This window comes from Puma concolor, chromosome F2, assembly GCF_028749965.1.
Source record: "Puma concolor isolate L17-30 chromosome F2, mPumCon1.1.hap2, whole genome shotgun sequence".
In the NCBI taxonomy this organism is placed as follows: domain Eukaryota; kingdom Metazoa; phylum Chordata; class Mammalia; order Carnivora; family Felidae; genus Puma; species Puma concolor.
The window spans coordinates 70074906-70102101 of record NC_141684.1 but is presented as its reverse complement, the minus strand read 5'-3'; the positions used below and the strand labels follow the sequence as shown (position 1 = coordinate 70102101).

At 41.7% G+C, this 27196-nt stretch overlaps 1 protein-coding gene across 1 annotated transcript; it reads right to left on the bottom strand.

Annotated features, from left to right (window-relative positions):
* Positions 1–1569: 1569 nt before the first annotated feature.
* Positions 1570–21647, bottom strand: GGH (gamma-glutamyl hydrolase). The gene is made up of 9 exons (XM_025923013.2): positions 21444–21647; positions 17950–18061; positions 13493–13543; positions 12136–12220; positions 9079–9217; positions 6685–6791; positions 6513–6603; positions 4146–4283; positions 1570–1957 (listed from the first exon to the last, which is right to left on the bottom strand). The coding sequence occupies exons 1-9, from the start codon at positions 21550–21552 to the stop codon at positions 1833–1835; spliced, it is 957 nt and encodes a 318-aa protein (XP_025778798.1). The 5' UTR covers positions 21553–21647; the 3' UTR covers positions 1570–1832.
* Between the last annotated feature and the right edge of the window lie 5549 nt (positions 21648–27196).

Genomic DNA, 27196 nt, shown 5'->3' with positions numbered 1-27196 from the left:
CCAACTACAGTGTCACCTCTAGTTTACAGAATGCAAAGGCAGTGGGTGGCAACACCCATCTCTTAGCCTCCATGTCTCCGGCCACTGGAACCCAAGATGGTCAGTCCACTCTTCCCAGGAGCTCCACATGATGGATCAGGCAGCCCTCTGGGGCAGCTATCTATCTCCCCCTAGGGCTTTCCTAACATCAACAGGCATTTCTAATCCGTCCTGTCTTGCCTCCACTGATGTAGCAATGTCAGGCTGCCCTGGGTCAGTCTTACGTCAAGCTAGACAAGAAACAGACGTTCCTTGCCTGGATGGGACCGCTCTTCTCACTTGCCCTTGGGCCTCTTGCCAAGCCTCTGGCAGGCAGTAGTATGTGAAAGGCAGGGATATTGTCAACTCTGAAAGCGATCCCATCCTTGGAATACAGTGAGTCTAGCATAAAAAAATAATAAAAAAAAAAAAATGGAAAAATGGAAAACTGAATTTAAGTAAAAAAATAATGGTTTACGTTTTCTTATATGTGTGCTCATCATCAATGAAGCACAGTGAGAACCTTTGGGAGCAATTAGTAGCATTCACAGCGGAAGGAGGGATGATACAGCATGAGGAATGACACGGTCAGGATTTAGCGTGATTAAGGAACTTCAGAGACAAGGAGATTTCTATTTCAATACAAATGGGCTGGAAAGAACCCTGGCAGGGTAACAGTCACCACCTTTTTCTAGTGGTGAGAGACGTGGAATTAGCTAGAAATGGCACATTTGACAAGACTTACCAGAATCTTTTTGCTCACGGATAGAAACTAAATCTGCCACACTTCTCCTAAAATCCTGTGAGCTGACTAAATGTGTTATTCCCTCTCAACCCCTATATTCTGTTTGGATGCATTGCTCAAAGCTTACGGTTTACCTCAGTATCTTCAGATTATTGTCCTTATCTTTCTGAACCTAAAGTCATTCATAAGCTCCTACAACACCTTGCCCAATCACTCTGTTTCCCATGTTTCTACTCCAGCAGCAGCTCTGAAGGACTAAGGAGAACAGAGGCATAGACGCGGTCTGTCAAAAACAGTTCGGAATGTCCTGTCTTCTATTTTTGTTGTCCTCTAGGAATTCCGAAATTTCAGAGTTGGCGAGGGTATACAGGACTGAGGGATGGAAGAGGGAAGTACAGATTGAGAAATAGATTAAAATGTACCCCCAAAAAATGTTGGGCAGCTTTCAAATTATTTTCCATGGAAACAAAGTTTACTCACCAATAGTCACAAGTCTTTACTGATGGCGTACTGTGTTAGACACTGTGAGAGAGAAAAAGTTCAAGACACAGGCTCAACTTTCAGGAGGTGTGCAGTGTAACTGTGGAGCTGAAAAGACAGAAGACGAAATATATGTATACACACACACTCACACCACACCCTCTCACATACACACTCTCTCACACACTAATACTTCCGAAACTCAAACAATGACTCCCAGTGAACTAGAGCTAAGATTTAAGAAGGGTCTTCACAAGGATGGGGTGGATGGTTGGCGGGGGGGGGACGGTACTTATTTCTACAATCAACAGGAAAAAAATAAAATATTTGGATTTTCAATACATTTATTTTGTTCTAAGTTTCACATAAAATCTTTTCCATGAAATACACTGTGATTTTTTTATCTGTCTCACTGATTAATTTTCAAATGTGATATAAATGTTCAAACACACTAAATGAAGAATCAGAACCAGTAACATTATAGAAAAGGAATCTCTGTGGCTTTCCATTACTGCCATGAGTAGCAAGTTATTGCAACAGTTTAATAGTGGAATTATCCCAAATTCCTGTGTTAACACATGGCAGGCTTTCAATCAAATATATAACTTTGCTGAAATGATGAGGAAATATTTCCAGTATAAACTGGACGGAACTGATAAATCAGTGCTTTATTCTCTTCCACGTCAGATTCAAAATGATGACTGTTTTTCCGAGCTGCAAGAAAAAGAGTGTTCATTTTTAAAAATTATAAAATCTTCAAAAGGCTACTTTATAACACGGTTTCCTATAATCAGCATTATTAAGTGGGAAAATACTACCAAAAAAGGAGAAATATCTTACAAGAACTCCCCTACATAACACAGCATTGATTCACTACCTACCAAAAAAGAGCATCTGTATTCGCCCTGCACCAGATCCAGTGTGGGGCTCACTCTCCCACTGACTCAAACACTTACAAAGGGCCTACTGTGTGCAAGACTTGCTGCAGGTCCTGAGGACAGAAATATAAACAGGGCAAGGTCCTAGCACGCAAGAAGCCTAGTCTAGTAACCACACAGAATTGTATACTGTGATGTTTTCATGGTCTATCTTCTTGAGATGCTTCAAGAGTGAGGAGAATGGAGATGTTGGCAAAGCTGAGGCATATGGAGAAGTGAGAGGCAAGGCAGAAACGGGGATAACAAGGAGGAACACAGAAGTTGGCTGAAGTTTGGGGCGCCTGGGTGGCTCAGTCAGTTAAGCATTGGACTCTGGGTTTCAGCTCAGGCCATGATCTCACGGTTCATGAGTTAGAGCCCCACACTGGATTCTGCACAGAAAGCATGGAGCCTGCTTGGGATTCTCTCTCTCCCTCTCTCTCTGCCCCTCCCTGGCTCTCTCTCTCTCTCAAAATAAATAAACTTAAAAAAAATTTTTTTAATTAAAAAAAAAACCAAAGAAGGTAGCTGAAGTCTGGGGGCACCTGGGTGGCTCAGTCGGTCAAGCTTCCGACTTCGGCTCAGGTCATGATCTCCTGGTTCGTGGGTTCGAGCCCTGCGTTGGGCTCTGTGCTGACAGCTCAGAGCCTGGAGCCTGCTTTGGATTCTGTGTCTTCCTCTCTCTCTGCTCCTCCCCCACTCAAAGAAATGAATAAACGTTAAAAAAAAAAAATTTAAATAAAAAAAAAAGAAAAGTGAGCTGAAGTCTGAATGAGAAGCAGTGAAGGCTCAGACTTTCTCCTAAAGTCAAAATAAATATAGGCTTTGTGGCATTTTTAGAAAGAAGGATATTGGGAAATGAAGATAAAATAAACAGCTTTGCCACGTGATAATGCTGCAACAAACAGCCTACGCCGTTCTCATTTTCTCTGAATATGCAACAGGAAAATGTTACTTGGGATTAGCACTGCACAGGAGACAATTTTTTTTTTTTTTTTTTTTAATTCAGAGTTTTTGTCATGAAACTACCCATTCAATTGAACATAATTCTAAACCGGAGAGAACTGAGGAGGTAAGTACTTTACTCATGAGTGTGGGCAGGAGGGCTGATAAAAACATAGGGCAGCTTGGAGACAGGGTGCAAACACAATGGGCTGGAGTTCACACCTCACCAGAGTATGCCGTGTCCCTTGCAAGTTGTGTTTGTAGCTCTGTCCCATAGCTGTGTCACTCAACTGGAACCTAAGCATCTACCACCAAATTCTCAGTTTTACCCGTAAATATAACAGCATGAAAATGCCTCTGTGTTTTCATCATGAAAAAGCCCATGAACTTTCTCCAATGTGCCAATGCCTGCAGACAGGCAGCCTTAAAATCACAGACTGATGAGTATATACTCAATTTATGTAATTTTCTTAGAAAAATGACATCTAATTCTCAGAGAATGTTAAAATTAAAGCATTATTCCCACAATGACGACTCACGGGGAAAACATTTTTTTAAAAAATCTTCAAGAAAGAAAGAAAAACAAAGAACTCAACAATCTTCATGCTGTTGTTCAAGAATTCAGCACATTTTTGGGGCGCCTGAGTGGCTCAGTCGCTTAAGCATCTGACTTCAGCTGAGGTCATAATCTTGCGGTTTGAAAGTTCGAGCACCACATCGGGCTCTCTGCTCTCAGTGCAGCGCCCGCTTCGGATCCTGTCTCCCTCTCTCTCTGCACCTCCCCCCCACCCAAGAAAAATAAAGTAAACATTAAAAAAAAAAAGTTAAGTGCACTTTAGATTGTATAATTAACTGAAATAACTGTCCTGATTTTATTTGAATGTCTAATATCTCAATTTCAGGGCTTTCCTATGATTTAATCTTTTTTAAAGTTCAACCTACAGAACATCTACAGAGCCAAGAGAGTATACTAAGTTCAGATGAGGGCAGTTTCCTCCAAAGCTACGGTAGACTAATAAAGTTATATACCCGCATATTACCTTCAGCAACAAAGAACTCTGCTAAATAAAACGCCGCCATCACAGCATTTGGAGCATGAGAAATACCTTCTAACTTCCCCCACTCATAAGGTGCTTTCTCCGGATGCCACTGGACGCCGTATACTGGGTACCTGTACCCTGCATGAAGAACACAAACAAGTAAGTGAGGTGAGAATGCTCTAAGATGTTACTTACAATTATGTTTTACACCCTAGGTAAAACATTATTTTATAATTCACAGTGTCAGGGTAAAATTGCACTCATTCTCTCAGAGACAAAAGAATTTCAGCTCAGAATGTGAACATTCACAGTACATTTCACTGGTTTTTCAACCTTTTACAATTTGTAGCATGATTTGCTAGGTAATCAGAGAAGAGTGAAATAGTTGAGCCTCTGAGTATAACCCAGTTAAACAGTCAGGTGCCCGCGTGTGATTAGTGACACAAGTTTCTTCCACAATGGGCCTGTTTTCCCCCTACCTCACGCTGTGTTTTCATCTCCTCCCATAACGTAATCATATGAGAATGAACCATGCTGTGCATTTTTGGTGTCCTTTTACATAAGCCAGTTTGTCTCGGCCTAAACTATGTCTCTGTGGAAAGGTTCCTAACTTCATAATTGGTGTTTCAGAGGGGTCATCAGAGGCCACCTGGAAAGTGACTTTGTGGACAGTTAGGAGGTTACCGAGGAGTCTAGGTAGAACGTGGTTAACACAGAAGTCGGCCAGGGCTAAGCTGGATGCAGGGGAGGTAATATTTTCAAGAGGCATTTGGGGAACAGAATGTTGCACACATTTTTTAGATGTGGAGAATGAGGGCAGGAAGTCAAGGACAACATCCGAGTTTCTAACCTGGGATGGTTTGGGAAATGCCAATGTTATCATTAAAGCAAAAAAACAGAGGACGGAAATAGTGTTAAGGAGAAGGTAACAGGTTCAGACTTCAGACTAGGCTGACCAACCTTCCCCACAATTCCCCAGATACTGTTTGTAAGCCCTTGGACCTCTGACCTCCCCCAAGAGCAAGCCAGCAAAAAGACCAATCTTTGAATAATAAGAACTACATCCACTTTATTTCAGTTCATTCCACTCCAGGACCCTGGCCTCTCATGTGGCACAGCCTCACTGACTCAAAGACTGCCTACTGTTTCTGTAAGTTCTCATGCATGTCCTTGCTTGCACATTAGTGATTTTTTGGCTTTGACTGCTCGTTTTCCTTAAAGTCTCATCATATGGAAATCCCTTCAAGTCTGGAATAAATGCAGTTTCCTCTAGGGGTGCTTAGGTGGCTCAGTTGGTTAAGCATCCGACTTCGGCTCAGGTCATGATCTCACAGTTCATGGGTTCGAGCCCCGTGCCAGGTTCTGTGTTGACAGCTCAGAGCCTGGAGCCTGCTTTGGATTCTGTCTCCTTCTCTCTGCCTGCCACCCCCCCCCCCACTTGTGCTCTGTCTCTCAAAAATAAATGTAAAAAATTTAAAAAAAAAAAAAAATATAGTATTCCAAGACGCCTGGCTGGCTCAGTTGGTTAAGCCTCCAGCTCTTGTTTTTGGCTCAGGTCATTCACAGTTCATAGGTTCAAGCCCTGCATTGACAGCACGGATCCTGCTTGGGATTCTCTGTCTCCCTCTCTCTCTCTGACCCGATCCCCCAACCCCTTCAAAGGTAAATAAATTAAACATGAAAACAAGAAAGTACTCCATTTAACTCCCAGGGGTCTCGGCGTGAGTACCCCTACGGTCACTTCATCAATATACTGGTATCCCCCACTTGCCAGAAGTCCACGTGTGCCACTTCACGGTTATGAGAGACTTACGTCAGTACAGCAATGGCGTTTCTTCGTGAAAGTAGAAGTCCTCCTCGGATTTCTTTCACTTAGCGGAAATAGGTTCTAATGCAAGTCCCTCATAAAACCAAGGTGGCTTTAATGCGAACTTTTGGAATGTGGGGGGATACTCTTTCTTTGTGCCATTTTGGTTTAAGAGTTTCATACGAAGGTTCTACTTTGGGATAGTGGGGTATACTTGTGTTTAGGAAGACGTTTTTCTGAATGTGAATCATATTTTTTGTTGTTGTCTGCGGGAGAATCTATCATGGTGCTTAATCTACAACACTGCTAAAAACAGAAGTCATTTTCTCCATTTCTATCTTTAGCTACCCTCCCCTTACTCTTTATTTTCCATTTCCCTGACCCCATTCTCGAAGAGGACCCAGGTAAATCACAACTCATTTGGAAAAAGTCGGTTTCCAAAAATGCCCTAGCTCCTATCTTCACACCCCAAAGTAACATGATTTTATAATTCATAAAAGAACTATAAAATGAAAATTAATATATAGAAACATAAGGTTTGCATGTGCCATGATATATACCTTCCATGGTTGAAATAAACTCAGTCTTGCCATCTGTATTTGTAGTTAACACATTGAAAAACTTCTTTAACTTTTCATTCATCGTAAAATTCTAGAGTATAAAAATAAAACAAAATAATTACTTCTGTAGTTAATCTAAATGCATTAATTTCATTGTTAATTAATGTGATACCGTCATGGAGAGGCTCCACTTGTGGAAATTTGCAGTTAGAGGTTCCAGTGATAATGACATCAACAAGTCAGCAGGAAAATTCTGGAACATTCTGCTCTGGAATGCACCTGAAATAATTTAAGCACAAGAGAAATGATTTAAACACAGGCAAAATAAAATCCACCAAAGTCACTGATCTAACAGCCAAAAAGAGGCCATTATTAAGACATAATCAAGATGCCTAGTTGATAAGCAAAACACATCATTTCCACATATGTTTTCTGGACAAGCACAAAATGAGTTTAACACACAAATTCAAATATGTTCTATAATCAAGTATTTTTCTTACAGAATTGTAACATGAATAACTAAAATCCTTCCAATATTATCATTATCAGCCTGGCCATAGAGTAAGCAGAGAATTTTAACTTGAGTTATCTTGAAATCAGGTACAGTTTACCACACTAACATATTTTTGTTTTCTCAGGAAACGATCCAGAACTTTCAACATATTTTTAAAGGTATCTGGACTTTAAAAGGTTTAAAAATACCAACAATGTAGGGGTGCCTGGGTGGCTTAGTCGGTTAAGCATCTGACTCTTGATTTCAGCTCAGGTCATGATCTCGAGGTTCATGGGTTCGAGTCGCATATCAGGCTCCACGCTGATAGTGCAGAGCCTGCTTGGGACACTCTCTCTCTCTCTCTCTCTCTCTCTCTCTCTGCCTCTCCACCATTTGCTCTCTCTCTCTCAAAATAAATAAACTAAAAAAAAAAAAAAAAAAAAAAAAAGAACACCAACAACGTAGCCCAAGGAATCTCTACTCAGTAAAGAGATCAGAAAAGAGCAGTTTACCTCACACCAGGCTCTGGAGTCTGATGCATAAACTCAAACACCAGCAAAAGGATAAAAAAGTTCTGATGATATGCAAGGCCCTGACGCCAGCTCTCCCTAAATGAAGCCTCTCACTCAGCATGCTAATGGCTTCAGAGAATCCCTGCACCTCAGATAATAAAAATGCACTCAAGTAAGGCACTCTTCATTTTTTTTATAAACTGGGTTCTCACCACACAGATCCAAAATAGATTGAACTAATACATGTGCTTCCCACAGAGCTCTTACGATGACTAAGTGAGATAATGTGAGAAAGAACTTTGAAAAATATAGAATATTCGATGGGTTCTATGTATAAAACTACTGCTTTCCATCCAAAATCCTTATGAGAACAAGATAGTGGACGGCACTCAACTCTGAGGCTCCAGAGATCAGATAACCTACAAGAATCATTATGTAGTTACACAGAGTGGTATGACAAAGAATTTGCCTGGTTCTGTGCCCTGAGTTCCTGACAGCTTCTAAAACTCTCAGAATTTCCTGAGAAATAGGAGAGTCTTCGTAATGCTAATGAGGTGACTCCTGGTGGGGCCCTAGGCAGCTTCAAGAGGAGGCTGGTCATCAGAAAGGTCAATCACATGACTAGAGTAGGTTAGGACTTTGAACCAGCCTGACTTCCAGGGACGGAAGGGAGACTGGAGATTGAGTACAGTCACACAGCCCACGATTTAATCAATCTTGCCTTCGCAATGAAACCCCAGGAAAAAATTCCTGACATGCCAGGAGGGTGATGTGACTCAACAGGGAGAGGACACAGAGGTTCTGCACTCCCTCCCCAGATGTCACGTTGTGTGTATCCTTTATAATAAAAGTTAGTGCAGACACAGCACCTTCCTGAGTTCTAAGAGTCATTCTAGTGAATTACTGAACCTCAGGAAGGGTCATGGAAATCCTCAAAATTGTGGCCAGTTGGCGAGTAGTGTGGGTGGCCTTGCGGATGTGACTTAGGGCTGGTGTATCTTGAAATAAGGGCAGTCTAGCTGGGGAGATAACCTTTAACTGGAGGCTGAGCTAACTCCGGGTGGTCAGTACCAGAATCGAATTGCAGTACACCACAGCTGGGATTCAAACAGAGTACACGGCCAAGGGAACAGTGCTGTACTATAATAGTTAGAGCTAACATTTACGAGACTTGTATTGAAAGCGTTTCACACAGTACCTGGAAAGCAGCGTCTTGTTCAATCCTCACAAACAACCATAAGAGGAAAACCCTTAAAATCAGGAAATGAAAGCCGAGAGAGGTTAAGCCATACCTCAAGGCAAACGCGACAAAGTAGGACTCAAACCCAGGTCCGACCTCAGAGGTCTTAATCACACACGGTCCCAGGAGCACTACAGGCAATGAGGGCTCCTCCAGCCATCTTCACAGCTCAGTACAAAAGCGATCATCCACATCGTCAGCTTGTGTAAATCATTTAAGAATCAGTAAACATTATGAGCATTTCCGACGTGGATATGTGCTACTTACGCATCCTGCCCAGGTAATATATATCTTTTAAAGGCTGGAAAAGACAGTGCTCACCTTTGGTGAAGTTGAGCGGCATCGTAACTCCTTCCGTTTTCGTGAGCGTTAATAAGCACTCCCCACTAATCAGATACGAAAGCTCTTCAAATCCAAGGCATGTGCCCCACACAGGAAAATAGTCTCCATCATCGAAACTCTTTGCAGAGTGGAAGAGAAAACTAAGCTTATTCAACTTTTCGAAACAAAAATTATACATTTGGTTTGTCATGATGAGACAGGCACGTCATGCTTGGGTTTCTAAAGAACTTTCCAGGATCCATAAGTAGGCTTCATCTTTCCTCAGACCAAGCTCCTATATAATAATTCAGGTTGAGTCAAACTATCTAACCTCAGCTGCGCTGGGAAAAAGACTGACATCTGCCAGGCGGCTACTAACCGACACAAGTAACAATCAGAGACTGCAACCACCAAAGGTAATGCTAGATAAACGCCCATTTATACATCTTCTACAAATCTTGTTGCTTTGGATGATCGTCTGGTTGGAACACGCTCTGAAGTCCTTCCTCCATTATCTAAGCATTTATAGTAATAGCTGCATGATTTAAATCAGATTTAAATCAGGGGAAAGCTACGATCTGGAAGGAAAGGAATGAATGGTCAGTTAAGAATAAGGCCAAGCAAAAGTGAAATAAATTTGCATAAAGTGAAAGTTGTCAACTAACAAAGTACAAATGTATTGAGCTTCTTCAAAAGGAGTCACAACAACTAGCATGGATGGGGAGAAAGTCTTCCAGCAACTCAATTTTTTTTTGGCTAAGCAATGATTAAACCCATATGTACTGATATTACCAACATGAGTTTTGCAACTTTTCTAAAAGCAGTGATTTTCCTGCATACATTGTAAAATACAACCTAACAGTCACTCGTTTTAAGTGAGGAAATTGTTAAGGTTTCCCTTTTTTTTTTTTTTTCCTGTTCCTCGCTAAGAAAAATACAGATTTACATTAACTCCTATACTTTCCATCCCAAGGTAGGATTTCTAACACTTTATATGCAGGTCTGGCAAATTTTATTTTTAGAAGTTAGAGTTGCATACATCAAGTTGAAGGGTCATACTGCATCTATAGTAAACACAAAAGAGGGTTTAACTGCTCTGTGTCCATAAGTACCAAATTAATTTCTCGGCTAAATGTTAAGTCCTTGCTTGCTGGGACCACGTCTTTTATTTTTTGTGGATCCTCCACAAAGCCTAGCAGAACAAATGACACGGAGTAGCAGTGAACAGATCTAACAGACTTCGCTTCTCAAGGCTTCCTCGGGGAGGGCTTTGTGGATCCCAGGAGCTATAGCTAAATCAGTTCAAGGTGGCTGAGCTATTTTCCTTTGCTTTGAAATCTTCAGGTAGCTAATTACATTTTAAAAAGTAGACTTTCAGGGGGCACGTGGGTGGCTCAGTCAGTTAAGCATCTGACTCTTGATTTTGGCTTAGGTCATGATCTCATGGTTCGTGAGTTCAAAACTGCACATCAGGCTCTGCACTGACAGTGCAAAGCCTGCTTGGGATTGTGTCTCCATCTCTGCCCCTCCCCTGCTTGCTCTCTATCTTTCTCGCAAAATAAATAAAAGTAAACTTTACAAAAAAAGTAGACTTTTGGATCGTATGGATTATGTGTTTCCTTTTTTTTTTAATTGAACAAGCTAGTTACATGAGTCCCCGTACGCAAAAGGAAAAATGACTACTTTATAATGTCCATATGTATTTCCCAAATGCATTTTAAATCACTCACATTACAAAATGTCCACTTTGTTCACTTTTTTAAAAAAATATCCACTGAGTATGTACTAAGTACAGGGTAGCATGTGATATGAAATGAGGAACGCCTCAAAAGGTGTTAGAACTGTGAAATCTGAAGAGACATAAGTAGCTAACCTCAACATAGTCTGTCTTCTGAAATATAAGCTCCTGAAGGTCACAGATCCTGTCATATTACAGAGTTGGAGCTAAGTAAATGTTTGAACTATCCTACAACAAAACACTCTAAAACTTAAGAGGGAGTGGGACACCACTCCAATTGGAGTTGGCAAAGCAACTTCTACAGAAGGGGAGTAGCACCTTAGTCTGGAAACACAGCCAAACCGTGCACTGGGGATAGAATGGAAAGAAACAGACTAAACCAATTTAAAAGTAAGAGGACACAGGGGCGCCCGGGTGGCTCCGTCAGTTAAGTTTCTGACTTCAGCTCAGGTCATGACCTCAAGGTTCCTGAGTTCGAGCCCCGCATTGGGCTCTCTGCTGTCAGCATGGAGCCTGCTTAGAATCTCTGTCCCCCTCTCTGCCTCTCTCTCTCTCTTAAAAATTAATAAAACATTAAAAAAAATTTTTTTAAGTAGGAGGACACAGAACATATGCTAGGAATACCAACCTGGCTCCAATTATGTGCATAAGGAAAAGCTGGAAAAGTGGGGCTGTGGACACACTACATGTCTTGACCCAAAGACTATGATAGGCTACAGATTACCTAGCCTAACCATTAAAAGTCTTTAAGCAAGTATCTCGGATGCTAAAGGCAGTTCTTTTAGGGAAATGTTTAAGGGCCGGGGGAGATACCAGGGCCAGCAAGATTATAGTTCAGGAGAGAAACAGTAAAGATCTGAAGTATGGTGCAGAGGTGGGCCCAATGTGAGACATCAGAAAGGAATCAAGAGGCTTTGGTGCCTGGTGACACTGTGGAGTCTAAGGTGACCGCTCAAGGTCAAATAGGACGGAGAGGAGCTTTCAAGAGGAGATGACAATTAGTAACATACGAACAATGCCTGGTTCACAAGACACAAAACAGCTTACTAAGCCCACGTAAGGACCTGGATCATATTAATGAGCACCGACATAGAGGGCCGGTCTGCGAGACTCTGGTTCCCTGGGCCGGCCAGAACTAAAAGAAGAACACAGAAAACAGGTGACAGCTGCCACGAACTTTGGAGCTGGCAGCTCCAAAGGTAAAGCGGGACGAGCCAGGGAAATTGTGAAGGAAGTACCACCACACGATTAAAAAAGCATTATCCTCACGGAAAATTACAAAAACCCATCTGGTATAATAAACGATGAACGATATCTACCTGTATGGCCAAGTCGTAAAATTTTTTGGCTGCGAGGGCGTAACCTGACTTCTTGAGATTCGCGCTTCCTCCAGGGAAAAGGATCCTGAAACGACATAAAAGTGGGTGCATTTCAACCTCACGCCCCACTGAAAATAAACTCTTTTTACTTTAAAACAAATTTTGCCTTAGGGCACCTGGGTGGTTCAGTTGGTTAAGTGTCCAACTTTGGCTCAGGTCATGATCTCGTGGTTCAGGCCCTTTGTCGGTTCCGGATTCTGTGTCTCTCTCTTTCTCTGCCCCTCCCCCGCTCGCACTCTCTCTGTCTCTCTGTCTGTCTCTCTCTCTCAAAAATAAACATTAAAAAACAAATTTAAATAAATTTTGCCTTACCATATAAGTAACAGTATCATTAATGAAAGAAACTACAGCAAAAAGATAAAATATTTACACTCCTACACATTCACAAACTGCCAGAGTTAATACTTTTGTGCATATTCTCCTGCAATTTCTTCAATAAACAAGTTTACTTTTGAGATAGAGTATAGACAAATTAAGGATAAATAGGCAGGGGAGGGGAGGAGAGTATACAAAACTAGAAATCAAGTCGAGATAAAATTCCAGGCACAGCTAGGTTTAAATTCAGGGGATCAGTGATGGCAAAATCAAATGCAGGCCCATGATTGTGAATTGGTTTTGGCTCATAGAGAATTACTTTTAATCCTAAAGAACAAACTGGTCATAAAAATATACATGGGCTAGAAGCAAATATCCATGAGAATTTAATTTTTTTTTTTCATTTTTTTAAGTTTATTTATTTTGAGAGGGAGAGAAAGAGAGTGAGCAAGCAGGGGAGGAGCAGAGAGAAAGGCAGAGAGAAAGTCCCAAGCAGACTCCATGCCTCAGCACAGAGCCTGAGGCAGAGTTGGAATTCATGAACCGTGAGATCATGTCCCGAGCTGAAGTCGGACGCTCAAACAACTGAGCCATTCAGGAGCCCCTCGAACTACCTTCTGAAAGATAACCAATTCCGTTCCCCAGACTTAGAACTTCTAAATCCCCTGAGCAGGCAGTATGCCATGCCATTCAAAGTGACTTCAAAACATTAAAGACAAGCATTAAAGGAACAAAGATTATGTGACACTTAAAAAAAAAAAAGACCTAAATGTATCTACTATGTAGCATTTATTTCTTAGGCCACTTTCGGTCTGCAGTACTTTTTCAACTCTCAACAAAACGATTCCTGAAACGGAATTCAGAAAACTACCATTACACCACTATAAGATAGTCACATTGAAACATGTATACTTATGTGTATTTTTGCAAAAGTAGAGGACATCCACCTGATTCCCTATATCAAATCAATGCTTCAACTTACCCATTAATAGACCGGAAAAGCCTTTCATACTCTTCTTTGGTAAGATCAGGTCTGAAAACAACAAAAACAATCATAAAACATCCATTTCCAAAACTTAAAGAAAAAAGACTGAAAATAAAGCCCCCACATTAATTAACAAAAAAAAAAAAAGGAAGAAAAATAATTCTTAAATGCTAGGCAATATCTCTCTCCCTTCCTAGAGATATTTTTTCAAACTACATGAAAATCACATACTGTAAGTATATCCTGTGTTGCTAATCAGACAAGTAAATGTGTTTCCATGTGGTCTCAATATAACTTAATATTGTGAAGTGTGTGTTAGTATGTAAAACTTTAAAGACCAAGAGATTTGGGCACCAGTAATTTCTCTGTTAGCTGGAAACTATCAACACACGTAAGGATACTCAGTAGTTTTATATAAAGACTAAATAAAAAGATTTATGAATATGCCTACCTTAACTACAGGCAGTTTGGGCAGATAAAAAACAACACATATAAATGTCAAGTCCCTTCTTCATCCCACCCCCACCACTAACTGCAAAGATCTGGAGACCACTGTGTTTTCAAAAGTCAGAAGAGTTCCGATCTAGGGACAGACTATATGCACACCACTGTAGACCGGTGCAATTTGCCCAGGTAATTATTCTGAAGCTCCCTTCATCAGACCCCGCTTAAGGGCTCCTAACATCACCACGTTATTGACGATTTTACCCCTTTCTCCAGAAAAAAGTGATGGGATTAATCTGTGAAAATTTAGTTAGGTCATAGTAAAATGGGTTTTGCTCTTCCAAAAGTTCACAAAATGCAAGAACAAGAGAAGAGAGCATCGTGATTACGAAACTCCTGCAACAGCTTTCCTACGTTAAGCAGTCTTCTGGTTCTGTAAGAGAATAACAAGACATAACGCCCTCTCCATCAGCCACAAAAGTGGGTTTCTGATCAAATGTCAACCACAGTCCATTTCTGCCCCAGGGAAAGTTTAAGGAAGAGTTAGAACACCTCTCCCATTATTAAACACACTTATGATGCCCGGAACTTGGCTGTGCTTTGTTGTGCTGGGTTTTCCTCAAAGTCTAAATGAGCCTTGCCAGTCCGGGTCTCTTTAGAAGTTCATAATAATCCTCCTCCCAGCAGAGAGCTACAAAGCGGTGGGTGATATTAATGGTGCCTAACATTATCTTAGATGAAGGATACATGGGCAAGTGGCCCTGACTCGGGAAGCGGCAGGGGGATGAAATGTGAGTCCGCATTCCCAGCACCCTGCCAGTCCAATCTCCCCAGACTGTGCCAATGACAAGGGAACCAAACAGTCAGGACCCAGAATCTTCCCCATGGATGTTTAAACCAGGACAGACAATCCTCACAGGAATGGATTTAGATCACTCAGCTACATTCCAGGGACTTCTACCAACTAGCCATGCATGCTGGTTTCAGTCATTTCATTAATTCTAAATAAATGGCTCCCATATTGTGCATGACTGAATTTTTGGACCCAGGTAATCACTTTTAAGGGGCTTAATTATTGGGGGAAGGAGGGGAAGAAGTGTCATGAACTCAAGTGCCTCAGAGACCAGACAGCAAAAACAGGCCAGGTCATATTCTCTGAATATAGATGTTGCTTGCATGTTGTGATACTTTCTGGAAACGAAAGACCTTCTCAACAGGATATGAACTAGTTTGCTCTCTCGTTAACTAAAAGAAAACGGCTTAAGCCTGAAAATGATGGTGGATGACACAGTTTCAGTGGCACAAAGAGGAGTGACAGGCCTTGTTGCCAATGTTGTTTTATTTGAAGTCAGCTCCATATCATTATCTTGGCAGGGGGAGAGAAGAAGGCCAGAAATTCAGACTTTCACGAAGGCTTCTGACTTGTAAATGTTTAAAAATGTTATAAAACGCTGTGTGAACAAAACAAATTTTTAAATCAAAAGGGGCCAATGCCACCCTTCAGGAGGACGCTGATCGTGGGTTCCACCAGTGGGGATTTAGCATAACCTCAGGGCACCAGGCACCTGAGAAGGCAGAAGGACAACAAAGACAAACCCCTTTGCCTATTCTGGAATTTTCCTTGGGTCTCCCATCCTCCTCCTTATCCCTTCTAAGCCACGGAAGTTGACCCCCAGCATCCCAAATGCGGAAATAAATTCAACCTTATCAGTGTGGCCACTTCAGTCCCATTCTACATTAGGCAATCCTCTGTAGGTCACTCTGGAAATTTAGCTGCCATGAATCACATTGCTTTTGTAGGACTCTATGATTCTACTTGTGAGTGATACACCTTAAAATGAACTTTGGGAACCCAACCTGGAAATTAACCTATGTGCTGACAGTTACACTTTCAGTGACTCCGTCATAAATGCCAGTATTCTGTTCCCAGTCATCAGGTTTCAAAACTTCCTCAGTTTCAAAACTTCCCCAAGTTTCAAAACTTGCCCCGTTTCAAAACTGGTCATTCTTGACTATTTCCTCCCTGTGCCCTTTCATTCTATTAGTCATCAAATCTTACTGATATTTTTAGAGAATGTTTACCCATCAGTCCTACAGCAAGCACTACTCTAAGCCAAGCCTGCATCACTTCACACATAGCCTACCTCAACGGTCTCTGAACTCGTCTACCTGTCTTGTGTCTCTCCTACCTCCCATCCAGGTGATCAGCACTAATGTCCTAAAAAACCACTTGCAGAGAAAGCTTCGGTGATGAAAATGTTGAAACTCTGTTCTGAAGACTCTCTAAAGCCTCCTCGGCTCTAAAACTCTGGTGTTGGGGCGCCTGGGTGGCTCAGTCAGTTAAGCAGCCAACTTCATCTCAGGTCAGGATCTCGCAGTTCGTGAGTTCGAGCCCCGCATCGGGCTCTGTGCTGCCAGCTCAGAGCCTGAAGCCTGCTTCGGATTCTGTGTCTCCCTCTCTCTCTCTCTGCCACACCCTGCCCCCTGCTTGCTCGCTTTCTGTCTCTCAAAAAAATGAGTAAACGTTAAAAAAAAAAAATTTAAACTCTGGTATTATCTAGGTTCCAAATAAGATCTCACTTGAAAAAATTAGATCTGCTACTAAAAACTGAAAGACGGGGCGCCTGGCTGGCTCAGTCGGTGAAGCGTCCGACTTCAGCTCAGGTCATGATCTCACAGTCTGTGAGTTCGAGCCCCACGTCAGGCTCTGTGCTGAAAGCTCAGAGCCTGGAACCTGCTTTGGATTCTGTGTCTGCCCCTCCCCTGCTCGTGTTCTGTCTCTCTCTGTCTCAAAAATAAATAAAAACATTAAAATTTTTTAAAAAATAAAAATAAAAATAAAAATAATAAAAACTGAAAGACAAGTGCCAAAAGCGAAAGGGGTAAGAGGCACTTAAACGTAAACGGTCAAGCAAGAAGATGACCCTCATGAAGCTAAACATAAAGCCACGTTGTGGTACAACTCTCTCAGCTGTAATGCTTGCATTTTGATTATTAGTGTTTTATTTGAAGAGTAGCTTTCTTTGTTACAACTTTTTAACGTAAAATTAATGACAAAAACAGGCTGCCCAAAGCAAACAGCTGTGTTTTATGCGTGAAGTCGCTTATGATGGATAGGTAAGAGTGCCAGAAGATTGTAAAATACACTAATTTGGGGTGAAAAAATATTACAGATACTTACAAACTTTTGTTAAAAAATTCAGTTCTTTCCAAATCAAAATATGACATAAGTCATTTTAGTCTTACTAGGCCATTACATCACCGAAAGTAACGTAGCTCCTTTAAAACTGTAATAATTGTGGGGCGCCTGGGTGGCTCAGTCGGTTAAGCGACCGACTTCGGCTCAGGAAATGATCTCGCGGTCCGTGAGTTCGAGCCCCGCGTCGGGCTCTGTGCTGACAGCTCAGAACCTGGAGTCTGCTTCAGATTCTGTGTCTCCCTCTCTCTCTCACCCTCCCCCGTTCATGCTCTATATCTCTCTGTCTCAAAAATAAGTAAACGTTAAAAAAAAAAATTAAAAAAGAAACTGTAATAATTGTAATTTATACCGAATAATTGTAATTTATATTATAATTTATGCTGTATTAGTCATTCACAAACCTTAAAACAGAGTGTGAAGGTATTTTAAAAGTCATCTTCTAAAACCCTCTTTTATTCCCCAAGTGTTCCCATATCCTAATATGATGGAATAAAGCTGGTTAAGTTTTAGATCCTTTTACTCCATTACTTTCCAAATACCACCTTTTCCGGAGTATAGGAAACTGTCATTTTGTTCTTTACCGAATGCATATGACAGACTTCTAATAGCTTGGTAAATACAGCTTTATTCACACTTTAAACAATTTAATGAGAGACCCTAAGCATTAGATTTGTGGCAAAAATCAGGTGCAACGTTGCCACATTTAAATGATGCAATCATAGCAAAGGAAACATGATTTTTTGAGATAGACGATAATTCGCAATAAAGCAGGAGTTTTTTATTTGTATGGTGTAAAAATATTGGATCATACCTTATTGGTACTACTCTTGCACCTGCAGACTCCAGATATTTTACATAGGATGCAGCAATATAGTATTTTCCCAGGCTTTTCATTTCCTTACTGCACGTTTGCATTAATACCCCTAAATTACAAAAAGAAAGAGAGAAAGAAAGGGTGGGGGAGAAAACAGTTTTAGTTTCAAGCAATTTCCTCTTTTTCTTACTCAGAAACGGAAGCACATCAGAGTAAAGACACCACTACCTTACTTGTTTAATTACCAGAATGAAACACCAAGCTTCCTCTATAAGTGCATCCATAAACTTTGAGAAAAGAGCAAGAGGAGGCTGATAGGAGTTTCAAGTAGCAGCCTCTTTCTCACCTCAATTAGGGAGACCAAAGGAGCCCCAAAGCAGGTTTACAATAGCACCAGCCTCCTTCACACAACCCAGAATCAATCTCACATCCTTAAATCTAGAAGGAGGCCCCTCCCCTCCCATACACACTCAAAGACACATTGTTTCCTTGACAATAAAGCAGTGGAAATATACCTTCTTTCCACATAGCTCCAGAATCAGCAACACTATGGTAATCTAAGCAACCAACATCTTGGCTGATTATAATACCTTCTTAAAAAGCCTGTCTGTATCCCTTCTTAAACAACCCGCAACAACTCCAACCTATTCTCCACGTGGAAAGAGATCTGATCATATCACCATTCAGTCATCCATTTCTTCATTCGGTACGTTACTGGATCATAATATTTACCAGGCACTGAACTAGGTGCTGGGGACACATGAGTGAACAAAACACAAATCCCTCCCTTGTGGACTTTAATCCTAGTGTGCGGGAGGGAGAGAAGAGAGGACAAATCACTAACAAGATAAAAGGTTATAATATAAAGTCTGATGGCTGGTGGTAAATGCTAAGGAGAAAAAGTAGAGCAGAGTAAGAAGGTATGTGTTGGAGGGGCGCCTGGGTGGCGCAGTCGGTTAAGCGTCTGACTTCAGACAGGTCACGATCTCGCGGTCCGGGAGTTTGAGCCCCGTGTCAGGCTCTGGGCTGATGGCTCAGAGCCTGGAGCCTGTTTCTGATTCTGTGTCTCCCTCTCTCTCTGCCCCTCCCCCGTTCATGCTCTGTCTCTCTCTGTTGCAAAAATAAATAAACGTTGAAAAAAAAAATTTTTTTTAAATAAAAAAAAAAAAAGAAGGTGTGTGTTGGAGAGGGGGAGGAGTTGGTCCCATCTATCCAGAGGTCCCATCTCGCCGGTCTCTTACATATGATGGCCAGGTAAATCCTCCCTGAGGATCCTCCCTTTCTGAGAAGGCAGAACATGACATTTGAGCCGCGGCTTCAGAGAGATGAGGGAGAAAACCATAGGCAAATATCTGGAAGAAAAGGGATCCAGGGTGTGGGAATAGCACATGCAAAGGCCCTGAGTCCAGTGGGCGCCTATCACATCGCAAGGAGTCTGTATGATTAGAGCCCTGTTTAAGTTTCCCCCTGTTTAAGTCACTGGGTCCCTAAACTTTCATCCACTCTATAAGACCCTGTGCGCTCCGCCCCACCTCCCCCCCAGGCTGCCTCTTATCACTGAAACCTCAGCCCCAGAAAGGTACTGGCATCCAGTACACAGCAAAACATGTCTGTTTGGACAACACAGCATCACTCGCTGCTTCACCACCTGGAATACCTTCACGGTCTCTGTGGGCCACCTGACTGGAAGGGCTCCCTGCATCAATCACTCCTGTATTCCCAGCTTCTCGCAAAAAGTTGTCAGGCACTCAGTTAACATGTGCCCGATACCAGAATGTGTTCGCTAGGACTGTCCTCCTTGTTGTGGACAGGCAGGATTATTTCCACTGAGGAAAATGAACTGTGGTAGGGAAAGAATTTGGGGGTGTCATCGGAAATGGGAGAATAGAACGGTACAAGGCAGGCAAGGTGAGGTGCCATAAAAAAAGGGTCTGGGACAGGTGAACACAAGTACCAAGAAGGGGAAATGTATATTAGAACAGGTAAGTTCCACCGTCTTCTCCCCTGCCCTGCCCCTTTACCCACATATTCACTTTTCCCATCTATGGGAGGAAGCTCAGGTCGTACGTAAGTCCCTCAACATGTAAGTCCCCCCAAATTCCACCCATACTTTAAGACCATCTCACAACGTTTGTGATTTCCTCGTCTTTGAATCCTTTGCACTTCCACATTCAATGCCTTGCACACAGTAGGTGCTCAGTTATTCTGTCTTAATTCATGTGACCAAAAGCAGACTCGCCCTTTTTTCTATATTTAACCCTGAATTACCACTGTTTCTAGGAGAGGGAAAAGAGTCCCCCTCTTTTTCCCTTTTGCCTCCTCTGTGTACTCACAATTCTCAACACACTACATAGAATTTTATTTTGAGTTAATTCTCCTGGGAGACTCTAGCCACCATTTTATGAAACCACCCAATTTATGAAATAAGGCATTCTAAGTTCCAAATATTGATATGAAACCCATTTGAGGGGCTCCTGGTTGGCTCAGTCAGTTAAGCGACTGACTTCGGCTCAGCTCATGATCTTGCGGTTTGTGAGTTCGAGCCCCGCGTCCAGCTCTGTGCTGATAGCTCAGAGCCTGGAACCTGCTTTTCTGATTCTGTGTTTCCCTCTCTCTCTGCCCCTCCCCTGCTCATGCTCTGTCTCTCTCTGTCTCGAAAATAAATAAAAACATTAAAAAAAATAAAAACATCAAAATTTGAGCACTACTAGTATATATGAAAAAATACTCATTTACTCTCTCTTTAGTTACAGAATATGCTGTTCCTCTTCCCGGAAGATAAAAGAGTTTGAATGGCATAATACTACCTCGAAAATAAAGTCAATCTTAATTGTCTGACACAAATTGCTTTTGGTAAATTTTAATTCTAGGCTGATTGATGTTTCCTGGATAGCTTTCTCCTTGAATGTCTGTTTGGGCAAGGCAAACTGATTTTACTCTTCTTAAAACATAAATTAGTTGAAAATGAAAAATTACAAGCTTCACTTTCACACAGAGTAGAACTGACATCAGGGTTCTACTAGCCACTGCTGCCCTCCGGTGCTGAAGAATGACAAAAATCCAAACTATACCATAATTTCTTGATTATCTGGTCAATTCGATTTTTGTATGTATAATGCATTGTACCTTGAAACAACGCCCTCGCTCCGTGAAGCTGTAATAAACATAACGCATATACAGTTTGTTGAGTTCGTAGAAATTCCTAGCTATGTACCAAAAAGAAAACAATCCGCAGGATTCTTCCCAGCGCACCCTCCTCCCCTCCAACTTCAAGAGCCATACGAGTTTGAATCAGCAGGCAGCAGCAGTATTTCGGCACGATCCAAACGGCGTCTTGGCTCGGCTCTTATTCGTGCTACAAATGAAGCCACCCAACGCAACCCTGGACTCGGGTATTTCCAAACCGGGACGCAGCAGCTGGAGCCCAGCGGCGGGAAGTGCCAAGGACGGACACCCGGCCGCAGCCCGCGGCTCCCGCCCAGCCTTCTTACCGATGATGGGCTTCTCGGAGGTGGAGGCGCGAGGAGCGCACAGCGCGGGGCTGGCCGCCCAGCACAGGAGCAGGCTCAGCACGCACAGCAGGCGCCCCAGGCTCGCCATCGCGCCCGCCGCCTCCCGCCGCCTTTCAAAAGCACAGCTGGCAGGGCACCGGGGGCGGCAGCCGCGGCGACGGCGACGGCGAAGGCGGCGGGGTGGGCGGTCCCCGGACCGCGCGGGGGCGGGGGCGGTGGGCTGGGGCGGGGCTCCGCCGCGGAGGCCTGTGGGAAATGCAGTTCCGGCGCGCGCGGCGGCCGCGGGGCCTGGGCGGAAGGTTCCGGGGGCGCAGTCGCCGCGCGCGTCCCATTGCTCGGCCCTCGCTCCGCTGCCTGCGATCCCGCGGCCGGCGCCTCTGCCCGGCGGCCCGTGCGGAGACACCGGAAGCTGCTGTGCGGACCCGGGGTGGACGGGATCCTCCTTTCGACTGTTCTATGGATGTGACCTTCAGTCCCGGGTAAGGGAGCCCAGGATCTCGAGGGGGAACCTGCCAGTCTCCGCCAGACCGAGTCTTGTAACCAAGCAGGAAGCGGGCCGGGCGAGAGGTTGAGAATTCGTCTGAGAACTTTGCGCCAACCAACCATCGCTGCCGCCTGAAAGGCCAGACCTTGACTTTAGGAGTGCTGGCAGCTGGGTTGGGCACTCCAGCGTTCCATGGAAGGATAGACTGTGACTTCAGAGGTAATTTCCACATCCTGCTATGTGTTTTCAGGGTCCAGGCAGCCCGAGGAAACAAAGGGAAGAGGGAAGGTCGATGGATGTGAACACGTTCCCAGGCGTGTGGCCTCAGCTCCGAAGTGGGTCAAGGAGGGGCCACCCCCTGGCATCCCCTGCAAAGGGGCACGTCCCCTTCACTGTTAGCGTCAGCCACAGACTTGCCGGCCCTACACACAAGGCCAGAAATGATCACTTTGGCTCCTGGGCATTAAAAGTATTTTGTGTCTGTTTAAAATTTCAGAAGAGATTTAGAATCAACTAGGGTGGGAAACTAGGTAAGAGACAGAAACCTTTTGCTTTCTGTGCGAACACCCAAATACGAAGATATGGTTTGTACTGGGTGCAAGTGCCCAACTCCAAGGGCCAAATTAAATTTAGAATAAAATTCTTGGGTGTTGAAGGCTACGCAATCAGTACTGAACATTGAGGATGCAAAGGTGAATTGGGCAATGACTTTTTTTTTTACAGGAAGTTTGCAGTTTCTTAAGGAGAAAAGACAGGACCAGAACACAACTTGTGGAGAGTGCAAGAATATAGTTTTGGCGTATTTCAAGAAGAGTGAATGCAATAAGTAATCTGCTTCGACAAGAAAATAGTGCTCCTGTAGAAGGGTGTGGTGAAGAGATAAACCCAAAGGATGTGGTTAAAGACATTATGAAAGGCCTTAAGTGCTCAGCTAGTTTTGAGCATAATTTTTGAACAGAGGAGGAACCTTGGGAAATATGAATTTGAGGTGTGGGAGAGGTAACCATCCGCAGAGGAAAAATTATTACCTGTCATGATACACAAAAAATAAACTCCATATAGATAAGAATGTGAATGTGAAAAGCAAAATATACTTCGATAAGAAAATATAGGAGCATATGTTCATGACTTTGATGGTCAGAAGGATTTTATAAACCATAAAAGAATGCAAATGTTAATGGAGCAAAATGATAGATTTGACAATGCTATAATTTTGAAACTTTTATGTGACTTTAAGAAAGTTAAAGATAAGGCACAAACTTGGAAAATATATTTATAAAATATAGAATTTTAAAAGTTTGTTTCTAGAATATACAAAGAACTAAAATCAATAAGGACAGCATCCCAAAAGAAAATTAGGGAAAGACTGTGAAAAGATAAACCAAACCCTCAGTAGTCATTGGGGAAATAAAAATTAAGATAGTATGTCACATCCATCAGATTGGCAAAAATGTAAACTTTGAAATAGTAATTAAAGCATGTAGAAAATGAGAATTCTTTAACACTCCTATTAGACTTGTATTATTACAACCATTATTGAGAGCTTGGCTGCTTATGAACAGAGATAAATCTCTATTAATAAGAGATAACACAGATAAATTATGCTTGGGCTTAGAGGATAATGTCAACCACCTAAACCAGAATCTCCACACATTTTCAAAAACACATATGTACAAGCAGTGCAAATATAATTACATGTGATCCATGCCTTTACCAATATTAGAAGACAAAGGATACCACAAACATCAAATTTTCAGAAAGCTGATTTGTACCAGATTTTAAAATCTTCCTCCACTGCTGCAAGACCTCTGGATGCTGAGAGTGGGAGAGGTAGGGCTTCAAAGAATGAGAGGCACCTGGGCAGCTCTGTCAGTTAAGCTTCTGACCCTTCATCTCGGCTCAGGTCATGATCTCATGGTTCAGTTCATGGGATCAAGCCCTTCACTGGGCTCCATGCTGACAGCACAGAGCCTGCTTGAGATTCTCTGTCTCTGCCTCTCTCTCTGCCCCTCCCCCCAAAATCAAACCCCAAAAGAAAATGTCAAACATTAAGTGCCAACATACTAACCACAGCCTGGGTCTTGGTAAGTTATAGCTTTAGCTGTCAAATAGGAGCTTGAAAATGAGTGAGACCAGAGGTGGCAGCTTCAGGTAAGTATTACTTCTCTCTTTTGTTTGTTTTTTTTTTGTTTGTTTGTTTGTTTGTTTGTTTGTTTTGAGAGAGGGAGCAAGAGCGGTAGAGGGAGAGAGAATCTCAGGCAGGCTCCATGCTTAGCATGGAGCCGGACGCAGGGCCCAGTTTCATGACCCCAAGATCATAACCTGAGCCAAAATCAAGAGTTGGACTGAGCCATCCAACGCCCTCATGTTATCATTACTTCTGAGGAAGAATCAGCTACATTGACATGGGGGTTGGGTCCCTTAAAGACATGGAAATGAAAAGAAAGAAAGAAGAAGGGGGGAAATTAAGGATTCTACAGAAACGAAAGAGAAATAAGTCATGCCAACCACCCCACCCCTCCTCTACATCCATAAGCCTGTCACCACTAAAAACATCATGTGTTAAAGGAATTGCACTACACTGACTCAATAAAACACTTTTCAACTAGGAAGTTGTCCACAAAAGACTTATTAAAAAAAAAAAAAAATCAGACCAACACAGTATAAAACTACTCTGAGATGAAAACAGAAAAGGTAAATTGTAACATTTCACCTAACGAAAATTACTCCTCAAAACAGACAAAACTGTAAGACCAAGCTCCAAACTATAATTAAATATTCTCAGGCAAGCATTAGCTATGTGTGTATATGTATATATATCAAATCTAGTTCACGACCTAAGAACAGGAATGAACAAAAACAGGAAGAAGTGTCACAAAAATGCACAGAAAGTGATCAGGAAAAAGTTGAAGGTAAAGACAAAACCATCTCACGAGTGAAGAATGAATTACCATTGTCTGTCTAAGGCAGAAAAGATTCAAGTGAAATTTTAATAAGCAGTGAAGAAAGGGAAGAAACAACCAAAGGCAAAAGTGAAACGGGTCTGAGAAAAAGTGCTTAAAATGGAAGACAGGCAAAGAAGATTCAAATTATGTATTATTGGAGTCCAGGAAGAAGACAAAGCAATCGGTTAAAAGCAATATTTATCATTATAATCCAAGAGACTTTCTGTAAGTTAGAGGAAAATGGTAAAAATTGACCTGGAATGAACAACTCTGAGACTTATCCTAGTAAAACTATTGGACATTAAGTAAAAAGAAGGAAGGAAAGTTGCCAGGCAAAATAATCAGTTTACTTATGCAGGTAAGAATATTAGTATGACCTCACACTTTTCAAGAGCAACATAAAAATCAAGGCAATAATGGAGCATCGTTTTAAGAAAAATCCAAATAAATTCTTAGATTTCTGTATGCAGCTGAGCTGTACTTCAAGTCAGAGGGTTATAGAAATGCATATTTTAACTGTTCGCCTACACCCTTCCTGGAAAACCATCTAGAAGATGAATTTCATCTAAACAAAAGATGAGTTGGGGAAATACATCAGAATAACTGATGGTGAGCATTTAATATATTTAATTGTAGTACTAATACTAAAATAAGGGTAGGGACATGACTCAAAGAATAGAATATAAACATATATTCTGCCCAATAGAACACAAGTTAAAAAGTGAGAGGAAAAGGGAGAGAGAAGGGAAAAACTAAAATAAAATCATTGTGGATAGGTAATAGGTGGGAGTCAAGGGTGTCATTTAAAACTGACTACCCAGATATAAAACGTTAAGACAAGAGGAATAAAGGGCATGATGTAAGACAAATAACTATACCTACATACATAGATATAAGGCAGATTGATCCTAGCTGGAAAAGAGAAATCAGTGGAGCTTTCTGTAGTTATATAGGATGGGAAAAAAAACAAAAAATTGGAAACTACACATGGTTAGATTTTTCCCATGGGACATGTGCTGAGTTCTGGGATGGTACCAGAAACTGGTACCTTGCTGAGTAGGAAAGGCAGAGCGAAACATCCCTTTATCTTGCAGAGTTTGGGAAACAAAGAGTGAAGAAGCCTTCAGCAAACACACAATAAATCTCTGCTTCTAGGCATTTGCCAGATTTTTAATTAGCAAAAGATGGAAACCAAGTTTAAAATCTGCCAAAGGCTGAACTTCAAAGTCTGAGAAAAAAATATGCAAGACACCAATCGAAAGTTGAAGAAGACCAATGTTAAAGAATGGGAATGAACCAGAGATGGACTGAATCTTACTAAATCTGCAACCCAGCATAAGACCTGATTGGATTGTCACTCTATCTGATAAAAGAAGAATCTTTGCTAGTGGAAGATACTATCTGGAGACTCTACAGTGTCTAGCATATAATAAAATATTTCTGAAAACATGAAGAAGCAGAAATAAATAATAGTAATCTAAAAAGAAAAGTAAAATCAAGAACCCATAGATGATCCTGATACTGCAATTAGAACACAAGGCTTTAAACATACTTTAAACAAAATATGGTTAGTTTTAAATAAAGTAGAGAAAAATATGGGCAAAATGGATGAGAAGTTTTCAACAGAGAATTGGAATCTATAAAAAAGAATTTTGAATTCTATTTTGCCTAAAGAATAATGTCTCCTCATTTTGTATAACACTTTTAACTAGAAGACATTACATCATCAGAGGATCCCATTTTACTAGTATGAGTGTTTCTAAGACTGTAAGCACTGTAAGTTATCTAACAAAAATAGCTAAACAAAAGCCTCGGTAAGTTTAGTGCAGTATAATGCAAAGCAAAAAATCAAAAGGGGGCACACACTGAATTTTTCTTCAAAATCAGGAAGACAGCAAAACAAAACTCACTAGTGGAGTGTCAGAGGATAAAACAAAGACCACCAGAGCTAACACAAAAACAAAACATAAACTAAACTGATACCTTGTCCTTCCCACTGTATTGGTATTTAGATGTGATAAGTAAAATCTCCCAAAATGACCTTTTCCCTCAGATCTGTTTGAGGACCACTTGAAATGATTAAATTTATCATTAATAACTTGTTTTTCTTAAATATTTATAATAATAATATCACATCTAACTGGGCCTATAATACATTTTTTCCCCACCTTCAAAAGGACAACCCTTTTGTTCCCTTCTAAATATAGATGTATTAGGTAACTGGATATTCCATTCTAATTTTACATCAATTATTTACCAAAAATAATGCATGTCTGATTTTCTCACACCAGTTTTTACTTCAG

Excerpts from the sequence above, each read along its gene's own strand:
- GGH (XM_025923013.2), bottom strand. The coding sequence starts at position 21,552 with ATGGCGAGCCTGGGGCGCCTGCTGTGCGTGCTGAGCCTGCTCCTGTGC. Across the intron at positions 18,062-21,443 it reads CTCCGAGAAGCCCATCATCG|GGGTATTAATGCAAACGTGC; the intron begins GTAAGAAGGCTG and ends TTTGTAATTTAG. Across the intron at positions 9,218-12,135 it reads TTTACGACTTGGCCATACAG|AGTTTCGATGATGGAGACTA; the intron begins GTAGATATCGTT and ends CACTCTGCAAAG.